At 34.9% G+C, this 17829-nt stretch overlaps 1 protein-coding gene across 1 annotated transcript; it reads left to right on the forward strand.

Annotated features, from left to right (window-relative positions):
- The first annotated feature begins 1613 nt into the window (after positions 1-1613).
- Positions 1614-17719, forward strand: LOC102620861 (uncharacterized). The gene is made up of 48 exons (XM_052435003.1): positions 1614-1857; positions 2869-3031; positions 3149-3220; positions 3299-3367; positions 3460-3531; positions 3633-3704; positions 3790-3861; positions 3944-4015; positions 4100-4171; positions 4296-4367; positions 4456-4527; positions 4752-4820; positions 4907-4972; positions 5179-5241; positions 5349-5396; positions 5578-5621; positions 5834-6210; positions 6343-6541; positions 6883-7014; positions 7288-7409; positions 7513-7723; positions 7835-8072; positions 8159-8315; positions 8405-8866; positions 9910-10030; positions 10257-10425; positions 10717-10788; positions 11185-11253; positions 11342-11413; positions 11714-11785; positions 11871-11942; positions 12035-12106; positions 12191-12262; positions 12390-12461; positions 12547-12618; positions 12762-12830; positions 12916-12981; positions 13365-13427; positions 13531-13578; positions 13699-13910; positions 14298-14674; positions 14942-15137; positions 15408-15551; positions 15751-15869; positions 15959-16169; positions 16305-16542; positions 16620-16770; positions 16941-17719. Exons 1-48 carry the CDS (start codon positions 1758-1760, stop codon positions 17439-17441), a joined length of 6426 nt encoding a protein of 2141 aa, XP_052290963.1. The 5' UTR covers positions 1614-1757; the 3' UTR covers positions 17442-17719.
- The last annotated feature ends 110 nt before the right edge of the window (positions 17720-17829 follow it).

Consider the following 17829-nt stretch of genomic DNA (forward strand, 5'->3'; position numbering starts at 1 on the left):
CATTAAAATATATTCTCTAAAATATTTCTATTTAATTTATTAATTTTTATCCTTACCTAAATTAAATTTTAATAATTAGCATTATTACATGTTTCTATAACTTGTGATAATATAATGGCAAACTATTATTGTTTTTATCTTTTTATTTTCTTCTAGTTGCACTATAAATAAATAAATAAATAAATATATATATATATATATATATATATATATATATATATATATATATATATATATATATAGATAGATAGATAGATATCTAAAATCTAAAATCCTAGTAGATTTCAAGCTGTAATATATCCGAAATCGTAATCATTCAAAAGAAAAATGGTTTGGGACTTTTTTAATACAAACGGAGAACCAATATCCTTTCCATGAGATTTGAGAAACAATAATAGCAAACAAGAAGTCATCTTATTGTTATTTTCTGGCTACGCACGATATAGGATCCGGCGGGAATCGCCAATCGCCCGTCATATTACAGCTTGAAATCTGTTTTGCAAATGTCTCTTTCATCATTGAAATTAAATAGTAAATAATTATTTTCTTTCTTTAATGGGAAAAAGCAAGAAGAGAAAGTTCTTTGCATGAACACAAAAATCTCCAAGTCCACTAAGAAATGTACTTACAAAAATAAAAGTCTACTGAGAAATGTAAAACCAAAAATTTATCTTCAAACTAGAGAAAATTTTTCAAACAACCAATAGTCAATGCGTGTATTTTGTGAAAGATAGCCAATGGGAATGGGAGGTAACGTAGTCAAATAATTTATTGATTTATTCAAGTCATCAATATCAAAGTGAGACATCCATTTCCAATTGGAAGAAAAAAAACATATTTTAATTACCAAACCAGAGTGGATTTCTCTCTCTCTCTCTCTCTCTCTCTCTCTCTTTTTAAGGTCCAATTAACACACTAATTAAGTTCAGATTGTGTATGGACATCTGTGAGTAATTGGTTAATTGATTCATTAAACTATATCTCTATAATCTTTTCTATCCATATTCCATTCTAATGTTGCTATGACATATATATAAATAAATAAATATTTATTTGTGTGTGTATAAGGAAATTTAATTAATTTCCTAACACATGCATTATTGCATTAAAATAATAGTCACTGATGTAAAAAAAAAAATCAGAGAGCCGTGGCCATGCTGCCTCAATTTCGATGGTCAAAAGCAAAATATTTAAAGCAGAATCCTACAGTTTGACCATGCAAAAAAACCAATGAAAATTCAAATATCGGGGGGTCGTATACCAATAGATTCGATAGGGACCAACAATTCAATTTGTGAGGGATGTATCTTTCGTTGACCTGTAAGGTAGAAAAATTCATGTCGGCGATTAATTAATCAGACATGCTGTGGATGAGGTTTAATAAGAATCTTATCATTGGCAGCAAGTCAACCTTGTGCCGAGACAATTTTTTATTAAAACAATGCACTTGGATACAATTCAGAATATGACAAAAACAAATCTAACTTTAGTTTGACTGGTACTGCATTCTAAAATCGTACCAGGACGAAAGACAAAATCACATTAGAAGGGTGGTTGGAATTTTCTTAATCGAGCTATTTGCTTGGAAGATTCATCATCCCTGCATTTAGCAAATATAAAAGAAGCGCAAGATTATTAAAACAACGTCATAATAACAGCTCATCAGAAGATCCGTACGGTACAACAAGGAAACTGGGTAGAATTGAAAGATAGCTCATAGCTCATACCTCACGGCTAGCTTTTCTGGGTCTTCAAAGATGTCCTTCTTGAAGCTTGACCTGCTCCTTGTCTCAATTCTGTCTTTAAGCTGCTTATGGACACAAGTACTTGTTTCTGCTACTCTGCCTCGAGCTGAAGGTTCGACTGATAAAATTTTCTTTTTATTTTCAATATCCCCTTCTTCATGATATCTTGTAACCAATTGTAGCTTATGTTTCATTTCTCTCTCTCTCTCTCTCTCTCTTGGTATTAGTAGTGTATTATTCTCAGAAATAAAGAATAAAACATTGTTAAGAGCCTAAGATGATAATTGAATTGAGGGTCAGCGATCTTACAATGGTCAGATTAGTGGCATTCATAATATTATTAAAAAAATAAAAAAAATACAAGGGAGAATTGCGTGGGATATACCCCATTTCCTTCTAAATACCCAATATATACCTAAAATTATAACACTCTTAAATTTTACACATATATACTCTAAAAAACTAGAGAAAGTACAAAAATAACCACAACTAAATCCTCATAAAACTAAACCCAACTCCTCGAAGTCGGGTAAATATTCGAGAATACTCGACTTCAACCAAACCATACACAATTAGTAATTCAGCATAAATTCTCAACTTTTTCATGTTAGTCGGGTAAATAGTCGAGAATACTCGACTTCAATTGAAATAAAAAATTATTTGAAATTTTTTTGATTTTTTCAAGTAAGTCGAGTAAAGAGTCAAGAATATCCGACTTTAATTTAACCTTACCTAATATTCATTCAGCAAAAATTTTTGATTTTTCATTAAAGTTCGATAATTAGTTGAGAATACTCGACTCAAATTGAAATAAAAATTTTCTTTTTAATTAAGTCAGGTAACAAGTCCAGTATACTTGACTTTGGTTGTGTTATTATGTAGAAATCATGAGAGAGAAAGTAAACGTAAATAGATGGTTTTTTTAGGTTATTTTTTACTTTTTACACTTTCACGAGGTATATGTTTGTAATGGGGTATAGATTTAGTATTTAAGCACAAATGGGGGCATATTTAAATAAAAAACCCAAAATACAACTTCAAATTTGGTGACTGGTCGAACTCAAAACTGTTATTTTCACCAAGTTCTGATGTTTAATTGAGAGATGCATCTTTGTGTATGTAGTTGATGCGCTCAATCGAATTGCCAAAACAATGGGAGCTAGGGACTGGACGTTTGATGCTAATGCTTGTGACCTGAATGAGACACCGATAGTGCTGGAAGAAGGTCCCACCAGGATCATTACTTGCAACCTTGGAATCGATAATACAAGCCACATCACTGAAATGTAGGATCTTTTTCTGTCATTTTATAAAATTTGAAGCGGCATATTTTTATTTTTCAGTCTTGTGTTTAGGTTGATGTGAAGGACCAATTTTGGGTATCTTTTGTTTTCCATTTTCAGACAATTCAAACGTTGCAACCTTTCTGGAACACTTCCACCGGAATTGGTTCAGCTTCCTTCCATCCAGAAAGTGTGAGTTGAACAGTCTCCAATTTAATGCATTGGGAGATTAAACTTATAAATAAATTAATCGTTTTTGTTAATTTGCAGTGATTTTGCCTACAACTATCTAAATGGTTCCATACCAGTCGAATGGGCTTTGTTGCAGTTGAAGTTCATGTAAGCTATATCTAATTCTCTCTAATCAGGTTAAGCATTTAGCATTCTACTAGTTTCGTACAGTTAATTGATCGTCAATAATCTTAATGCAGCTCTGTTTTTGGAAACCGGTTATCAGGCAATATTCCAAGCCATTTGACGAACATTACCAGTCTCACGTACTTGTAAGCTCTCAATTCTTGGTTTATGCAAACATATTTAGGCCACTGATGTAAATGATAACAAATTTATTCCATTTGTAATCTGAATGGGTCTATTTTACCAGGGACATTGAAGCAAACCAATTCTCAGGAACCGTACCTGAGGAGTTCAGGAAATTAGTGAACTTGGGAACTCTGTAAGGCATTGTCAAGCTTTTTTGTGGCTGATATTTGTTCATGATCAATGTAATCATTTGGACGATAAATTGTCATGGGTTACAGGAGACTATCGTCCAATCAGTTGAGTGGAAGTTTGCCCACGGGACTAGCTGAGCTAAAAAATTTAACGGACTTGTAAGCTTTCTTGATTAGTGTCAGATCATGCTCAAAATTCATCAGAGGTATAAGCTGTACTCATTCTTATTGCACATTGCAGTAGGATCAGTGACAACAACTTCAATGGGAGTATACCAGAATTTATACAAAACTGGAAGCAACTTGACAGACTGTACGATCATCTACATTACAAAGATTTCTCAGCATACATTCTGGTTCTTGATTGTTCTTGATTGGTTAATTTGAGTTGATGCAGAGAAATGCAAGGTAGTGAATTTCATGGACCCATTCCATCATCCATCTCTGTCTTGGAAAAGCTGACACAATTGTGAGTAAATATTTCTCTACTTTTCAATTACAATAATCAGAATGATTTAATACATCAATTTATATGATTAATTTATTATATTTAACGATACTAAAAGGATCTGTTAATTATGGCACTCTAACAGGAGGATTAGTGACATAGCTGGAAGAAATCATCCTTTTCCGGATCTTAGAAAGATGGCAGGCATTAAAAGGATGTATGCTCATTGGCTATTTTCTATCATTTTGATGGAGTATGATTATTCGCCTTATAATTATCTTACAGGATTAATGTTGGATTTTCAGAATTTTGAGAAACTGTGGTATTTCTGGGGAGTTTCCTGAATATATCTGGCGAATGAATAATCTGCGAATTTTGTAAGTATGCTACATTCTTTGTTTTCTAATGCAGAAATTAAATACTTGAAAATGAAAGCAAAATTCACGGTTAGCATTCATGAAATGTAACACCAACTAGTAATGTAGTATTCTTCTATACCTTGCAGCTGCCATAGCAGCAATAGAGTTGAAGCATCAGCACTTACAGGCCAGTTAATGTATTTACATGGATAATCATTCTCTTTTGAATTTGGTTTGGACAGGGATCTCAGTTTTAATAGGCTAACCGGGAAAATTCCCAATGTTGCAACTCCACCGAGTTTGAAATTCATGTAAGTTAATGAAATCAACTGTCTGGATTTACAATGTTAATTATGTGATGTCCAACTCATTAACCACTTGATATGGCCTTGGTCAGCTTTCTAACTGGCAACTTTCTCAGCGGGAACATACCAGCGTCGATCTTGAGGAAAGGAACTAATGTGTGTGTATCTTATCACCTGGATGCCTTGAGTTTTACTTATTTTGGTGATTTATGTTCATATATATTTGCAATCTGTTGATTTACTATATAGTAACCATATGTAACTTTGTAATCCTGTTTCTAAAGAGACCATATTAAACATCAATTTTGTTAAATAAATAATCTTATGCATGAAATTTCCTTCATTGCTTCTTTCTTGCATGCAGGGATCTGTCATATAATAATTTCACTCATCAAAACCCTGAGCAGCCTGCTTGTCGGGAGATACAGTCAGTATATTTCCCTCTCTATGTTAAATAAATAATCTTCTCCGCTTATAATATCACTTGGTATATCTGAGTGCTGATATTTGCTTTGTCTCCCGTTATTTCGTTAGGAATCTAAATCTGAACCTGTTCCGAAGTTCTTCTGGGGACAGCAATTTGTATGTTGCTTTTCATGCTTTCTTATTATTGTAGCTTATGTGACAGATTTAACAACCAATGTATAAAGAAGTTTGCAAATATACAGTAATTTTATCATCCAATAAATAAGAAGCAACGTATATTTTTAGATTAGACAATGTAATGTCTACTAATATTCTTTTTTTCCTTGACTAAAACCAGAAGTGGAGTTCTTCCATGTAGGAATAATTTCAAATGCGATCGATGTAAGTATACTCTACTATCAGTAAGTCACCATAAAATCTATATCTCGAATATGTTGACTTTTAGAATCACAAATATTTGGTAGCCTAGCTATTAATAATATCATATTCAAATCAACTTCAATTCTTCTGTTTATTTTTTAATTGTCAGTTCATTTCTGGTTTCTTGAAAACTCATTGCTCAGATAGTCTTTAACATTCTTTTTTCTCGGCAGATTGGCACTCACTGCACATTAATTGTGGTGGAAATGAAGTAAAAGTAAATGGCAGCACATTTGAAGGAGATGGACAAATTGGTGGTGGTGCTGCAACATACCATTCACAAGATGATACTAACTGGGGTTTTAGTAGCAGTGGAGACTTCACTGATGATGATGATGAACAAAACAGACGTTACATTGCAACTCCTGACTCATCAAACCTTTCTGAACTATACATTAATGCACGCATTGCTCCTCTTTCACTTACGTATTTTGGATATTGTTTAGACAACGGAAATTATACTTTGAGTCTACACTTTGCGGAGGTCCAGTTCAGTAATGGAATTACATTTTTCAGCCTGGGAAGGCGTCTGTTTGATATTTATATTCAGGTAATTAATCAGAATCAGCAAATAGATTTTCATCGGACACATTTCTCTCTGTGAGTTCTTGGGAGACAGTTGTGCTATTGAGTAATATGATGGATGATTCTCAATATGTTTCTCTGGATTGTCTTGTTTCAGGACAAACTAGTTGAGAGGAATTTCGATATAAAAGCTGAAGCTTCTGGGGCTCTTAAGCCAGTTGCAAGACCCTATAATGTCACTGTTACAAATCACATTATAGAGATCCGTTTCCATTGGGCTGGAAAAGGGACTACGGCACTTCCTAAAAGGGGAGTTTATGGCCCCCTAGTATCAGCTATTTCATTGAATGACCCCAGTGAGTCCTTTTCATCCCTTATTCTGTTTTCAAAATCGACTAACATTATAATACGTTGCGAAGTCCGGATTTTTAGTAACACAATTTCAAATGTTCTTTTTTGAAGTTTAACTCTCTACGATTGTACATTAGAAAACAACCAAAATTCAGATATTTAGTTTGTTTGCAGCCATTTTCTTACATATCCATTTTATGTGAAAGGAAAAAGAAAATCTCCATAAGTTATTAAGCCTATCAATGTAGTTTTGAATTTTTTTTCATGCCCACACGTTTCTGTAATGCATTCGTTCCATGTTTTCACATGCTTCTGATAATCCTGCTTCATGGATTCTCCTTGGCAGACTTCAAACCTGAAAAGAAGAAGGTAGTGCCGATTGTTGTTGGAGTAGTTGCAGGATTATCTCTCATAATCTTGGCGTTCGGTATCCTCGGTTGGAGGTACTATTTGAGAACCAAGAGGCGCAAAGAAAGAGGTGTGGGCTTCTTTTAGATAAAAATTTAAAAATGCTTCCGTTTGCTACTCAACATTTATTCACAATCATTTTCTTTTTCATTATAATAATCAAAATAGTAGCTTTATAACAGCATTAACTTTAGCTCTTGACAGCATTTATGTAAGCATGTGAAGACATTTAGGTTCAAACTACATGCTGATGCTCATTTTGACCATCCACATTAAATTTAGTAAGGAAATAACTTAATGAATCCAGAAACTCATCTACACTTGTCTCTCTTTATTTGGACAGGTTTTATGAAAGAGTCGGATCTCCAAACAATTTCTTTTACCTTAAAGCAAATTAAAGCTGCAACTAACAATTTTGATTCTGCAAAGAAGATTGGAGAAGGTGGATTTGGACCTGTGTACAAGGTATATTGGCCAACCTTTTGCCCCTAATCATCCTCTTAACACAAAATTTCCTTCAATGGTTACTTAAAATTTGTACATTTCTTTTTTCATAACTGGGATGCAGGGTCAACTAGCAGATGGTACTATAATTGCTGTGAAGCAGCTCTCTTCAAAATCAAGGCAGGGGAATCGTGAATTCTTAAATGAGATAGCCATGATTTCGTGCTTGCAACACCCAAATCTTGTTAAAATTCATGGCTGTTGTGTTGAAGGGGATCAACTCTTGCTAGTATACGAATACATGGAAAACAACAGCCTTGCCCGTGCTTTGTTTGGTAAGTTTAGTCTAGTAAAACAAGAAGCAAATGTTACATACAGGTATATTATGTTTCATTTTCTGTAGGGATGTTTCTGATTGGATTCGGAATGGTTATTGTATTTTTAAGGTCGTGAAAACTGTGAACTGGAATTGGACTGGCCGACCAGGCAGAAGATCTGTCTTGGCATAGCCAGGGGGTTAGCTTTTCTTCATGAAGAATCAAGATTCAAAATTGTTCACAGAGACATCAAAGCTACAAATGTTCTGCTAGATAGGGATTTAAACGCCAAAATATCAGATTTTGGACTAGCTAAGCTTGATGAGGAGGATAAAACCCACATCAGCACTCGCATTGCTGGAACCATGTAAGCCTCATTTCATGTCTCTCATTTAAAACTGATAATTTTGTTATTGTTTCAGTGTAATACAAAATTGATAATTTTGACTTCAGAGGATACATGGCACCAGAATATGCACTCTGGGGCTATTTGACCTACAAAGCAGATGTTTACAGTTTTGGGATCGTGGCCTTGGAAATTGTTAGTGGGAAAAATAATATGAGTTATGCTCCAGCTCTGGAGTTCGACTGCACTTGTCTTCTTGATTGGGTCAGCAACTAACTCATATAATTCACCTTCTGCATTTTCATTTCTGTGGTTGTTGTGTCTTCTCTAATGCTATGTTTTGGTTTGGGTAGGCCTGTCATCTTCAGCTAGATGGAAAGTTAGTGGAGCTAGTGGATGAAAGGCTAGGATCAAAATACAACAAGGAAGAAGTAGAAAGGATGATCAAAGTATCTCTTTTGTGCACAAATGCTTCGCCATCACTAAGGCCAACAATGTCGGAAGTGGTAAACATGCTGGAAGGAAAAACTGCCATACCAGATATGATACCAGAAGCTGGAAGTTATAGTCAAGATTTGAGGTTCAAAGCCTTGAGAGACCAAAAGGGGCTGAGGCGTAGTCAGAATTCGACAGCAACTCAGTCCCAGCATTCAATATCAGCTGAGTTCAATCAGGCCTCTTCCTCTACTTCTGCTGCCCAAGATCTCTATGAAATTAATGAGGAGTCATATAAGAAGTATAAAGTCATTAGAGACGGTTATAGGCTGATCCAAGGCATGAATTCAGAGGTACAGCTTTCGACGACTATGCCCTCATGAACCGCGTATGATCTTTACAACCATAATTCATCGAGTTCCTAGAAACATACATCATTTTTGGTGTTGTCAATTCCGCAGTTCCTTTTTCATTTTTTGAAAATATGTGTGTATATACACATCTATGTTATTGTGCATTTTGTTACATTGGTGACTGTAAGATTACAAACTAACTATACATTTGGAGTCCACAAAACAAATGTGAAAAGAACAACTTTGATGATTGCTGGCTTCCTCAATAATTTTAGAGGCGCACGCAACCATTTCCAATCTGATTGGCCCTAGCTGGCTGCCATGTGTAGCGGCTCACATCCGTCCTGCTTTGGAAAAACAGCAGCGATGAATGTATCAAAATTAGTTAAAAAAATAGCACCTCACTATTAAAAGATAAAAGAAATTCACTACAAAATTAAAAAAAAAGTTATGTTACAAGATATTTTTTGGAGTCTCCCATGCTATTTGTGCTCATTTTCTACATAAGATCTATGACTCATCCATATCAAATTGACAGTTTGACACTAACTATTCATATATTTGAGCTATCAATGATCAATGCGTGTCCAAATGATTCACTTCGCTCCAAGCTCAAGAAGTTTTGCGAGTTTGCAGGCGTGGCAAAGCTACAGCAGCGAAGGAATCTGAAACCTTATCATTGATTTGACAAAAGCAATAACCGGCCCTTTCTGTTAGAGTTACTATCATTAGTCATACGAAATGTTAAACGTTGATTCCTACTAAAAAAAAAAAGAAAAAAAGTAAAGGTATTCGTATTGCATGCTCATGCATGCACGGAAAGGTGAATTGAAAGTAATTAAGATGGCTGTTTAATCTTCACTTTTCAACATTTTGACTAAAGAAATATTGGATGTGCGTGCATACAGCATATTTTATTTATGGAGCTGCATAATATTCTAACCTTTCCCACTGTGTAAATCAAAAAGTAAGGATAAAGGAGAAGAGAACGATTGGATGACGTTGGCTGCTAGAGGCAAAAAGAGAGCTGCTCTGCTCAAGGCATATTTTGTGTACAAACTTGAATACAGATTCCTATTTTGGGTTTTTCGAAAATGCTCCTCTTCTTCAAACGTTTTCTACTTCTTGTGCTGGTTATGAGTTGCTTTTGGGCTCAAATTTTTGCTGCTGCTAAACTGCCTCGAGATGAAGGTAAGTTCAATTTTTTGCAATTTTAGTACACATTTTCATTTTTGCCAAGTAGGATCTACTTCGATTAGTAGGTTTTGATTGTGTTGGCAGTTGGTTTGATCCTATCTCTGAATAATTACTTTATCAAGATAGTAAAAACCCAGAATCTCAAGTATTCTTTTAAAAGCATTATTAGCAGTTTTTTTTTTAACTTTTAAATTTTCTGATGATGATGATGAAAATGCAGTTGATGTTCTCAATCAGATAGCTCAAACAATGGGAGCCACTAACTGGACTTTCGGTTCTGATGCTTGTGAAGATCACGTCACTATAAAACAGATTGTATTAACAGATCCTTTGAGAAACATCACCTGCAACTGCCAATTTCAGAATGAAACCTGCCACATTATTGCCATGTAAGTTAGTTGCCTTGATTCTCTCACGAATTAGTTGCCTTGATTCTCTCACGAACATGTTTCTTTGAAAGTTAATTCCAGAATTTATTCTAAAGATATCTTCTGCAAATCACAAGTATTTGTAGCATTCTTTCAAAGAGGAATCTTGGTCACACAGTGTCAATTTTTAATGTAGTAATTAAAAAGTCTGAAAATTGCTATTGCCCATTAATGGAGTGTGAAAAGTGCTGTTTTTACGAAAAGGAAATTTCTTTTCCCATAAAATAATCTGGGTTTGCTTTACTTTTTCAGGGAATTCATGCGTTTCAGCCTTCCAGGAACTCTCCCACCTCAAATTGTCAATCTTCCTTACCTCGAAAATGTGTAAGATTGTACACAACTTTCATCAATGCATATATATTGTAATTTTATTGTTCGCTAATTTTTTATGCATTTGGGATTGATACCCGATTTTGTTGAGAGGGTTTCTGTGAATGCTTGTGAAAGAACTTTAAAAGCACTTGCTGATGCTCCTCCATAAAGCATTTCCGGTACATTTTTGACCCTCAAAGCATTTTCTAGAAATCATCTACAAGTGCTTCCTCAGAAGGAATTTTGCAATTTTGTTTATTTTTAGTCTAATGCTACCAAAAAATAGACCCATGCCAAAAATGTAACTAAATGCACCCCTAGTAGTCTACTACATTATGAATATCTTTGTTTCCTTCTTTCTTTTACAGACCAATTTGTAAATTTGATTGATATTGTTGTGGAATGCAGTGATTTTGCTTACAACTATCTGCATGGTTCGATACCACGTGAATGGGCCTCGATGCAACTGAAGTATATGTAAGCTATATCTGCATCTTTCTATCAGTCGAGCAAATAAAATTTTGTTTGTCTCACTGAATTAACCATATTGGAATTGTCCATGCAGATCTGTTTTTGCAAACCGATTGTCAGGCAATATTCCAAGCCATTTGGGGAACATTACTAGTCTCACATACTTGTAAGCTTCGAAAACTCATCATGACTACAATATCCAGTTGATGGACTTGCAGAAATGAACTGATTATAGTTTTTCATTATTTTAAATTTCATGAATTTTCCAATTATTTTTTATTTCTTTGACTGAGAGAACAAAATTCTTGTTTCTTCAAGGAGATAAACTAGAAGTCTTATGCTTAATTATTCCTCAGAATATTTTCTTTGTGCATGTGTATGTACAAATTTGCAGGTAAGAGTCCTTTAAGTTTTTATACCAATATGTTCTACGATTATTAGAAATCTCAATGGATCTGTTTACCAGGGACCTTGAAGAAAACCAATTTTCAGGAACAATACCTCAAGAGCTTGGGAATTTCGTTAACTTGGAAACCTTGTAAGGCATTTATGGGGTTTCTTTACGTTCAGTTTTTGTCCGTTATCAGCATATTCATCGGAGGATAATCTACATTTTATTGCAGGAGACTATCATCCAATAGATTGATTGGAAATTTACCAATGGAACTTGTGAAGCTGAAAAATTTAACAGACTTGTAAGCTTTTCAAAAGTTTATTCTGAGGATATTCTGAAATTTGGCAGAAAGTGTAAGCCATAATTCATTCTTGTTCTTGTTGGACAATGCAGTAGGATTAATGACAACAACTTCAATGGGAGTGTGCCAGATTTTATACAAAGCTGGACACAACTTAACAGACTGTAGGCTCTTCGACATGCCAAAATTGTTCAAGTTACTGTCAGGCCCTTGAAATATTATTGATTGCTTTACTTAACTTAATGCAGAGAAATTCAAGGTAGTGGACTTGAAGGACCCATTCCGCCATCAATCTCTGCTTTGGATAAGCTAAATCAATTGTCAGTGAAAATTTAATAAGCATTCTTTTACAATAATTCAAATGATTTAATACTTTCATTGTCATATTAGTTCAGCATATTGAATATTGCTGAAAAGATATGTTAATGACGATACTTATATGAACAGGAGGATTAGTGACTTGCAAGGAATGAATCAGACTTTTCCGATGCTTAGAAACATGACAGGCCTTACACGGATGTATGACTCTTCATTTTTATCACATTAATGGAGTTTATTCACCTCAAAATTGCTTCATCTGATTTGATTGTTGATGGATTTCCAGAATTTTGAGGAACTGTAATATATCTGGAGAGATACCTGAATATATATGGGGAATAAAAAATCTTCGGTTTCTGTAAGTATGTTACTTACTTACTTATCGATTACCTATGTTCTATTGTGCAGATCATCATATGTAGTTAGGGTCTCTAATTAGCACACGTATAAATTTTTGTTCTCTCTCTTTCTTTCTTTTTTTTCTTTTTTTGGCTTTTATAGGGATCTCAGCTTTAATCATCTAACTGGGGAACTTCCCGATGTTGCACTCCCAGCCGATTTGAAATTCACGCAAGTTACTGAAACAAAAGTTTTAATTTTACTATTCTAATTTTCAAATGTCCAGATACTAACTGCTTGATCTGGCCTTTATCAGCTTTCTTACCGGCAATTCTATCCAAGGGAATGTACCGGAGTCAATCCTGAAGAAAGGAACTAATGTGTGTGTACCTTATCTCTTGGATTTTAGATTCTTATGTTTATCAGAGGAGTTTATGAGCATCAATCCTTGTAACGTGCATTTGTTATCCATCGTTAAGCTCTATAAATTTGTTAATCTGTTAATTTACTATTGTTGAAAATGAGTTTGCTGGAGGCATATGAACAAGCCATTATGTTAGGCTTTGTGGAGCACATCACATATCACAACTAGCACATATTAGAAACAAAACAATTTTGAGGTTTAGCTTTTTCATTTGATGAGGATAGCAGTGAGGGGGTTGTGTCAAACACAAAGACATTCTCTTGTATCTTTCAATTGCTTCATCATTTTAAATTAAATTTCCATCTACAATGAAAAGATCGTTGTTTCTTTCTTGCATGCAGGGACCTTTCTTACAATAATTTCACTTGGCAGAGTCCTGAGCAGCCTGCTTGCCGTGAGAAACCGTCAGTATATTTCTCTTAAGTGAATAATTATCTGATTCTGTTTACCTCCATGTATATCCTGTGATGGATCTAAGTCCTGATAGATGTATCATTTTTTAACTAGGAATCTAAATCTGAATTTGTTCCGGAGTTCTTCAGTGGAAAATAACTTGTAAGTTCCCTTTTTCTTTCCTATTATACCAGCTTAAGTTACAGTGGTAATTCCTTTAAAAACAAAAAAAGTTACGAAGGTAATTACCTCTACATGAAGTATTTTGCGCATATAGCTGGTCATTCTATCATTAAATCTTCATTTCTGTTTTGATGGTGCCATTTGCTTTTCAATGAAAGCAAGAAATCTTCTCACGACAGCCATTTGTTACTCTACTGTTGTTGACCTCACTTGGCAACGATATGGAGCTAATCTGTTTTGTTTACATTTTTTCTTGACTAAAACCAGACGTGGAGTTTTTCCATGTACAAACAATTTCACATGTCATCGATGTAAGTATCATTTCAGATTTGATGTTGTTAGAATTCTCTTCGTATTAGAATCTCTTCTATATTCTCTTCACATTTATTGACTCCTGGAATCACAATTCTTTGTCATGTTCTTTACGAATTCAATCACAAGTCTTGTTATCATGTACGTAAGTGCTTTATCTGAAGTACTTAAAGGCAAGGTGAAGTAATCTAGTTGATCCCTAGAATTGATGATAATACAATTACGTTTGCTGATCACTCACAAGTTCCCCAACCCCCAACAAAATAAATAATAAATAAAAAAACTGACCATATGAGCTTGCTTTCCTTTTAATGTTTTCAAATGGATTAACAGTATGTGAAAAGGTCTTTGCTGCTTTAGTATTTCACATTGTTTTCTCTTCACAGATTGGCACTCTTTGCACATTAATTGTGGTGGAGGTAATGTAAAAGTAAATGACAGCACATTCGAAGGAGATGCAGGAGTTGGTGGTGGTGCTGCAACATACCATTTACTGGATGGTACTAACTGGGGAATCAGTAGCACAGGAGATTTCACAGATGATGATGATGAGCAAAATACTAATTATATTGCAAATTCACAGTCATCAGGGATTTCTGAATTGTACAATGATGCACGTATTTCTCCTCTTTCGCTTACTTATATTGGATATTGTTTAGAAAATGGGAATTATTCAGTGGCTCTACACTTTGCGGAGATCCAATTCACAAATGACAAAACATATAAAACCCTTGGCAGGCGCATATTTGATATTTATATCCAGGTACTTTATGACAATCAAGAAATATATTTTCATCAGAGTCAACTCAGGCTGTGATGCCTGAGAATCAGATGATGGGTTGTGGGCTTGCATATTATAATTTTGTGCCTGATGTGTTCCATTCAAAATGTTCCATCTTGTGAGATGTCTCCAGTTGTGTGATATGTTTAAAGCTATTCTTGAGAGCCCATTTTCTTAGTCACTTGGTCATATGGAGTTTGTTTCTTTCAGGATAACAAATACAAATTTTGTTGGTTTGCTATGTTGCAGGACAAATTAGTTGAGAAGGATTTTAACATTGAAGCTGAAGCTCATGGAGTTCTTAAACCAATCACGAGACCATTCACTGCCAATGTTTCCAATCACATTTTAGAGATTCGCTTCCAATGGGCTGGCAAAGGCACTACTGCAATTCCTATTGGTGGAGTTTATGGGCCTCTTATATCAGCTATTTCTGTGGATCCCAGTGAGTGATTTTCTTTTCCACTTCTTCCATGTCCCATGTCGGGCTAACAATGTGACATGTTGTACAATCATTTTGAGAATAAAAGTTCAAGTGCTCCAATAGTGTGAAATCTAAGAACTGTAAGCCACAGCACCTATGGTAGAAAACCATTTGAAAATTTAAAGCAAACATCCAACTAATCGATATAGTCTTGAATACTCACAGTCATTCTTTCTTCCTATGTTTGTTGTTTCTGATTATCATAATTTCTTGGCTTATGCTTTCTGGCAGACTTCAAACCCCTCTATGGGGCAGGAAAAAAGACGATTGCACCAATTGTTGCTGGCGTTATTATAGGATCATGTCTCATTATCTTGGTGTTGGGTATCTTCTGTTGGAGACACTATTTTAGAACCAAGAGCGGAAGACAAGAAGGTTTGGAATCTTTCAAATAGATGAGTAACTGCTTCAGGAAGAGAGAACTGAAACTAAAACAATCATAACAAAACCTTGTGGCTGGAGGAAATTTATCGATTGAAAATGTTTTTTTAGCTGGTCTATGGTTCTTTTACAAAGCGTAAACACTAAAAATCAGGCAACTTTTTAAAACTGTACTTCTCTTTCATTTGAACAGATCTTGAAGGACTAGAATTCCAAGCCAGTTCTTTTACCTTAAAGCAAATAAGAGCTGCCACTAGCAATTTTGATCCCATGAACAAGATTGGCGAAGGTGGATTTGGACCTGTTTACAAGGTATACACTCAAACCTTTGGTCATCGTGATTATTCTTTTGTATACAGAACTTCCTTTAACGGTTCTTCTTGTTACATACATACATGCAGGGTCAGTTAACCAATGGTACTATAATTGCTGTGAAGCAGCTCTCTTCAAAATCAAGGCAGGGGAATCGTGAATTCTTAAATGAGATAGCCATGATTTCGTGTTTGCAACACCCAAATCTTGTTAAAATTCATGGCTGTTGTGTTGAAGGGGATCAACTCTTGCTAGTATATGAATACATGGAAAACAACAGCCTTGCCCATGCTTTATTCGGTAAGTGTAATATATTGATGATTGCTTGATTGATTAAATGAGAGGAAAATAAAATAGTAACTTAGAAACACTATACAAGTTATATAACAATCTATTATTCTCCCTAGTAATATTTCTTGGAATGGTCATGTTAAGGTGGCGAAAACAGTCAACTGAAATTGAACTGGCCAGTGAGGCAGAAGATCTGCCTTGGGATAGCCAGAGGTTTAGCTTTTCTACATGAAGAATCCAGATTCAAAATAGTTCATAGAGACATCAAAGCTACGAATGTTCTGCTAGATAGAGATTTAAACCCCAAAATATCTGACTTTGGACTGGCTAAGCTTGATGAGGAGGAAAAAACTCACATCAGTACTCGAGTTGCTGGAACAATGTAAGCTACATGTCTCTCTTTTCAATGACATTTTGTCACTATTTTAACATCAAAACTCATGATAATTTTATATGCAGAGGATATATGGCACCAGAGTACGCTCTATGGGGTTACTTGACCTACAAAGCAGATGTTTACAGTTTCGGAGTTGTGGCTTTGGAAATCGTCAGTGGGAAGAATAATATGAGTTATGTGCCAGACAGTAATTGCACCTGTCCTCTTGACTGGGTACGAGATTAACTAAATTTTTATTCTTTAGTAGCACATTTAACTCCATTTTAGTGGGGACATGTTTGTTTGTTTGTTATTTATTTATTTGGGACAACGGTTATGGCATGAGTTTAAATCCAATAAATGTAGAATTTTTAACATAATTGTCTCGGTTATGTATTTCCCAGGCCTTCCATTTACACCGAAGTGGTACGTTAATGGAGTTAGTGGATCCAAGGCTCGGATCAGAATTCAACAAGGTTGAAGCAGAGAGAATGATTAAAATAGCACTCTTATGCACCAATGCGTCACCTTCACTAAGGCCAACCATGTCTGAAGTGGTAAGCATGCTGGAAGGATCTTCTAACATTCCGGATGTAATCCCTGAAGCCGGTGGTTTGAGTGAAGACTTGAGGTTTAAAACTCTAAGAGACCATCCAAGAGAAATGAATAGTTCGGGTTTGGAAGGAAGTCTGTCTCATTATTCATCGTCAGCCAGCTTCTTGCCTGGTTCTTCCTCTACCGATGATGTCCGTGAAATTAATGCAGAGGCATATTTGAAGTTTAAGGCCATGAGAGACAGTCATATTCATATGGAAAGACAAAGATCGGTTGCCCAATTATCAACACCAGTCCCCTCATGGACTGGTTCTTCAAAATCTGCCCATGATCTTCACAACACAATTTGAGTCCAGCGGATGTGCAAAATCATCCGCAAGCTAGTTTCAAGTTTCAACATTCAACTTTTTTGTAACCTACGTCTATGTGTCATACCTTCTCGCATCATCTTTGTATCTAAAATTTTCAGCAAGTACGTACTATAGAAGTCATATCTGTGTGTTTGGAGGAAAGAGTTACCATTTTTCTGGAGTTGTTGAAATTATGGAGCTTGAAGGTTGATGCGGAAATCCTTCATCATTGAATAATATTGTGATTTTTTTTAATTAAATTCCTTTATTTGGATGAATGTATGTATACGTATATATGTACGATTTTTTAGAAATAGGTGAAAGATGTGATAAAATTGATGATGTTGATAACACATATAAAAAGTTTTGAGTTGAGGAAAATTATCAA

Source organism: Citrus sinensis, chromosome 2, assembly GCF_022201045.2.
Source record: "Citrus sinensis cultivar Valencia sweet orange chromosome 2, DVS_A1.0, whole genome shotgun sequence".
NCBI classification, from domain to species: domain Eukaryota; kingdom Viridiplantae; phylum Streptophyta; class Magnoliopsida; order Sapindales; family Rutaceae; genus Citrus; species Citrus sinensis.

What these genes read in the sequence shown, in the direction of transcription:
- LOC102620861 (XM_052435003.1), top strand. Translation starts at nt 1,758, where the DNA reads ATGTCCTTCTTGAAGCTTGACCTGCTCCTTGTCTCAATTCTGTCTTTA. An exon ending in CTAAAAAATTTAACGGACTT is followed by an intron (nt 3,862 to 3,943) that starts GTAAGCTTTCTT and finishes TGCACATTGCAG; the next exon opens with TAGGATCAGTGACAACAACT. An exon ending in CTGAAAAATTTAACAGACTT is followed by an intron (nt 11,943 to 12,034) that starts GTAAGCTTTTCA and finishes TGGACAATGCAG; the next exon opens with TAGGATTAATGACAACAACT.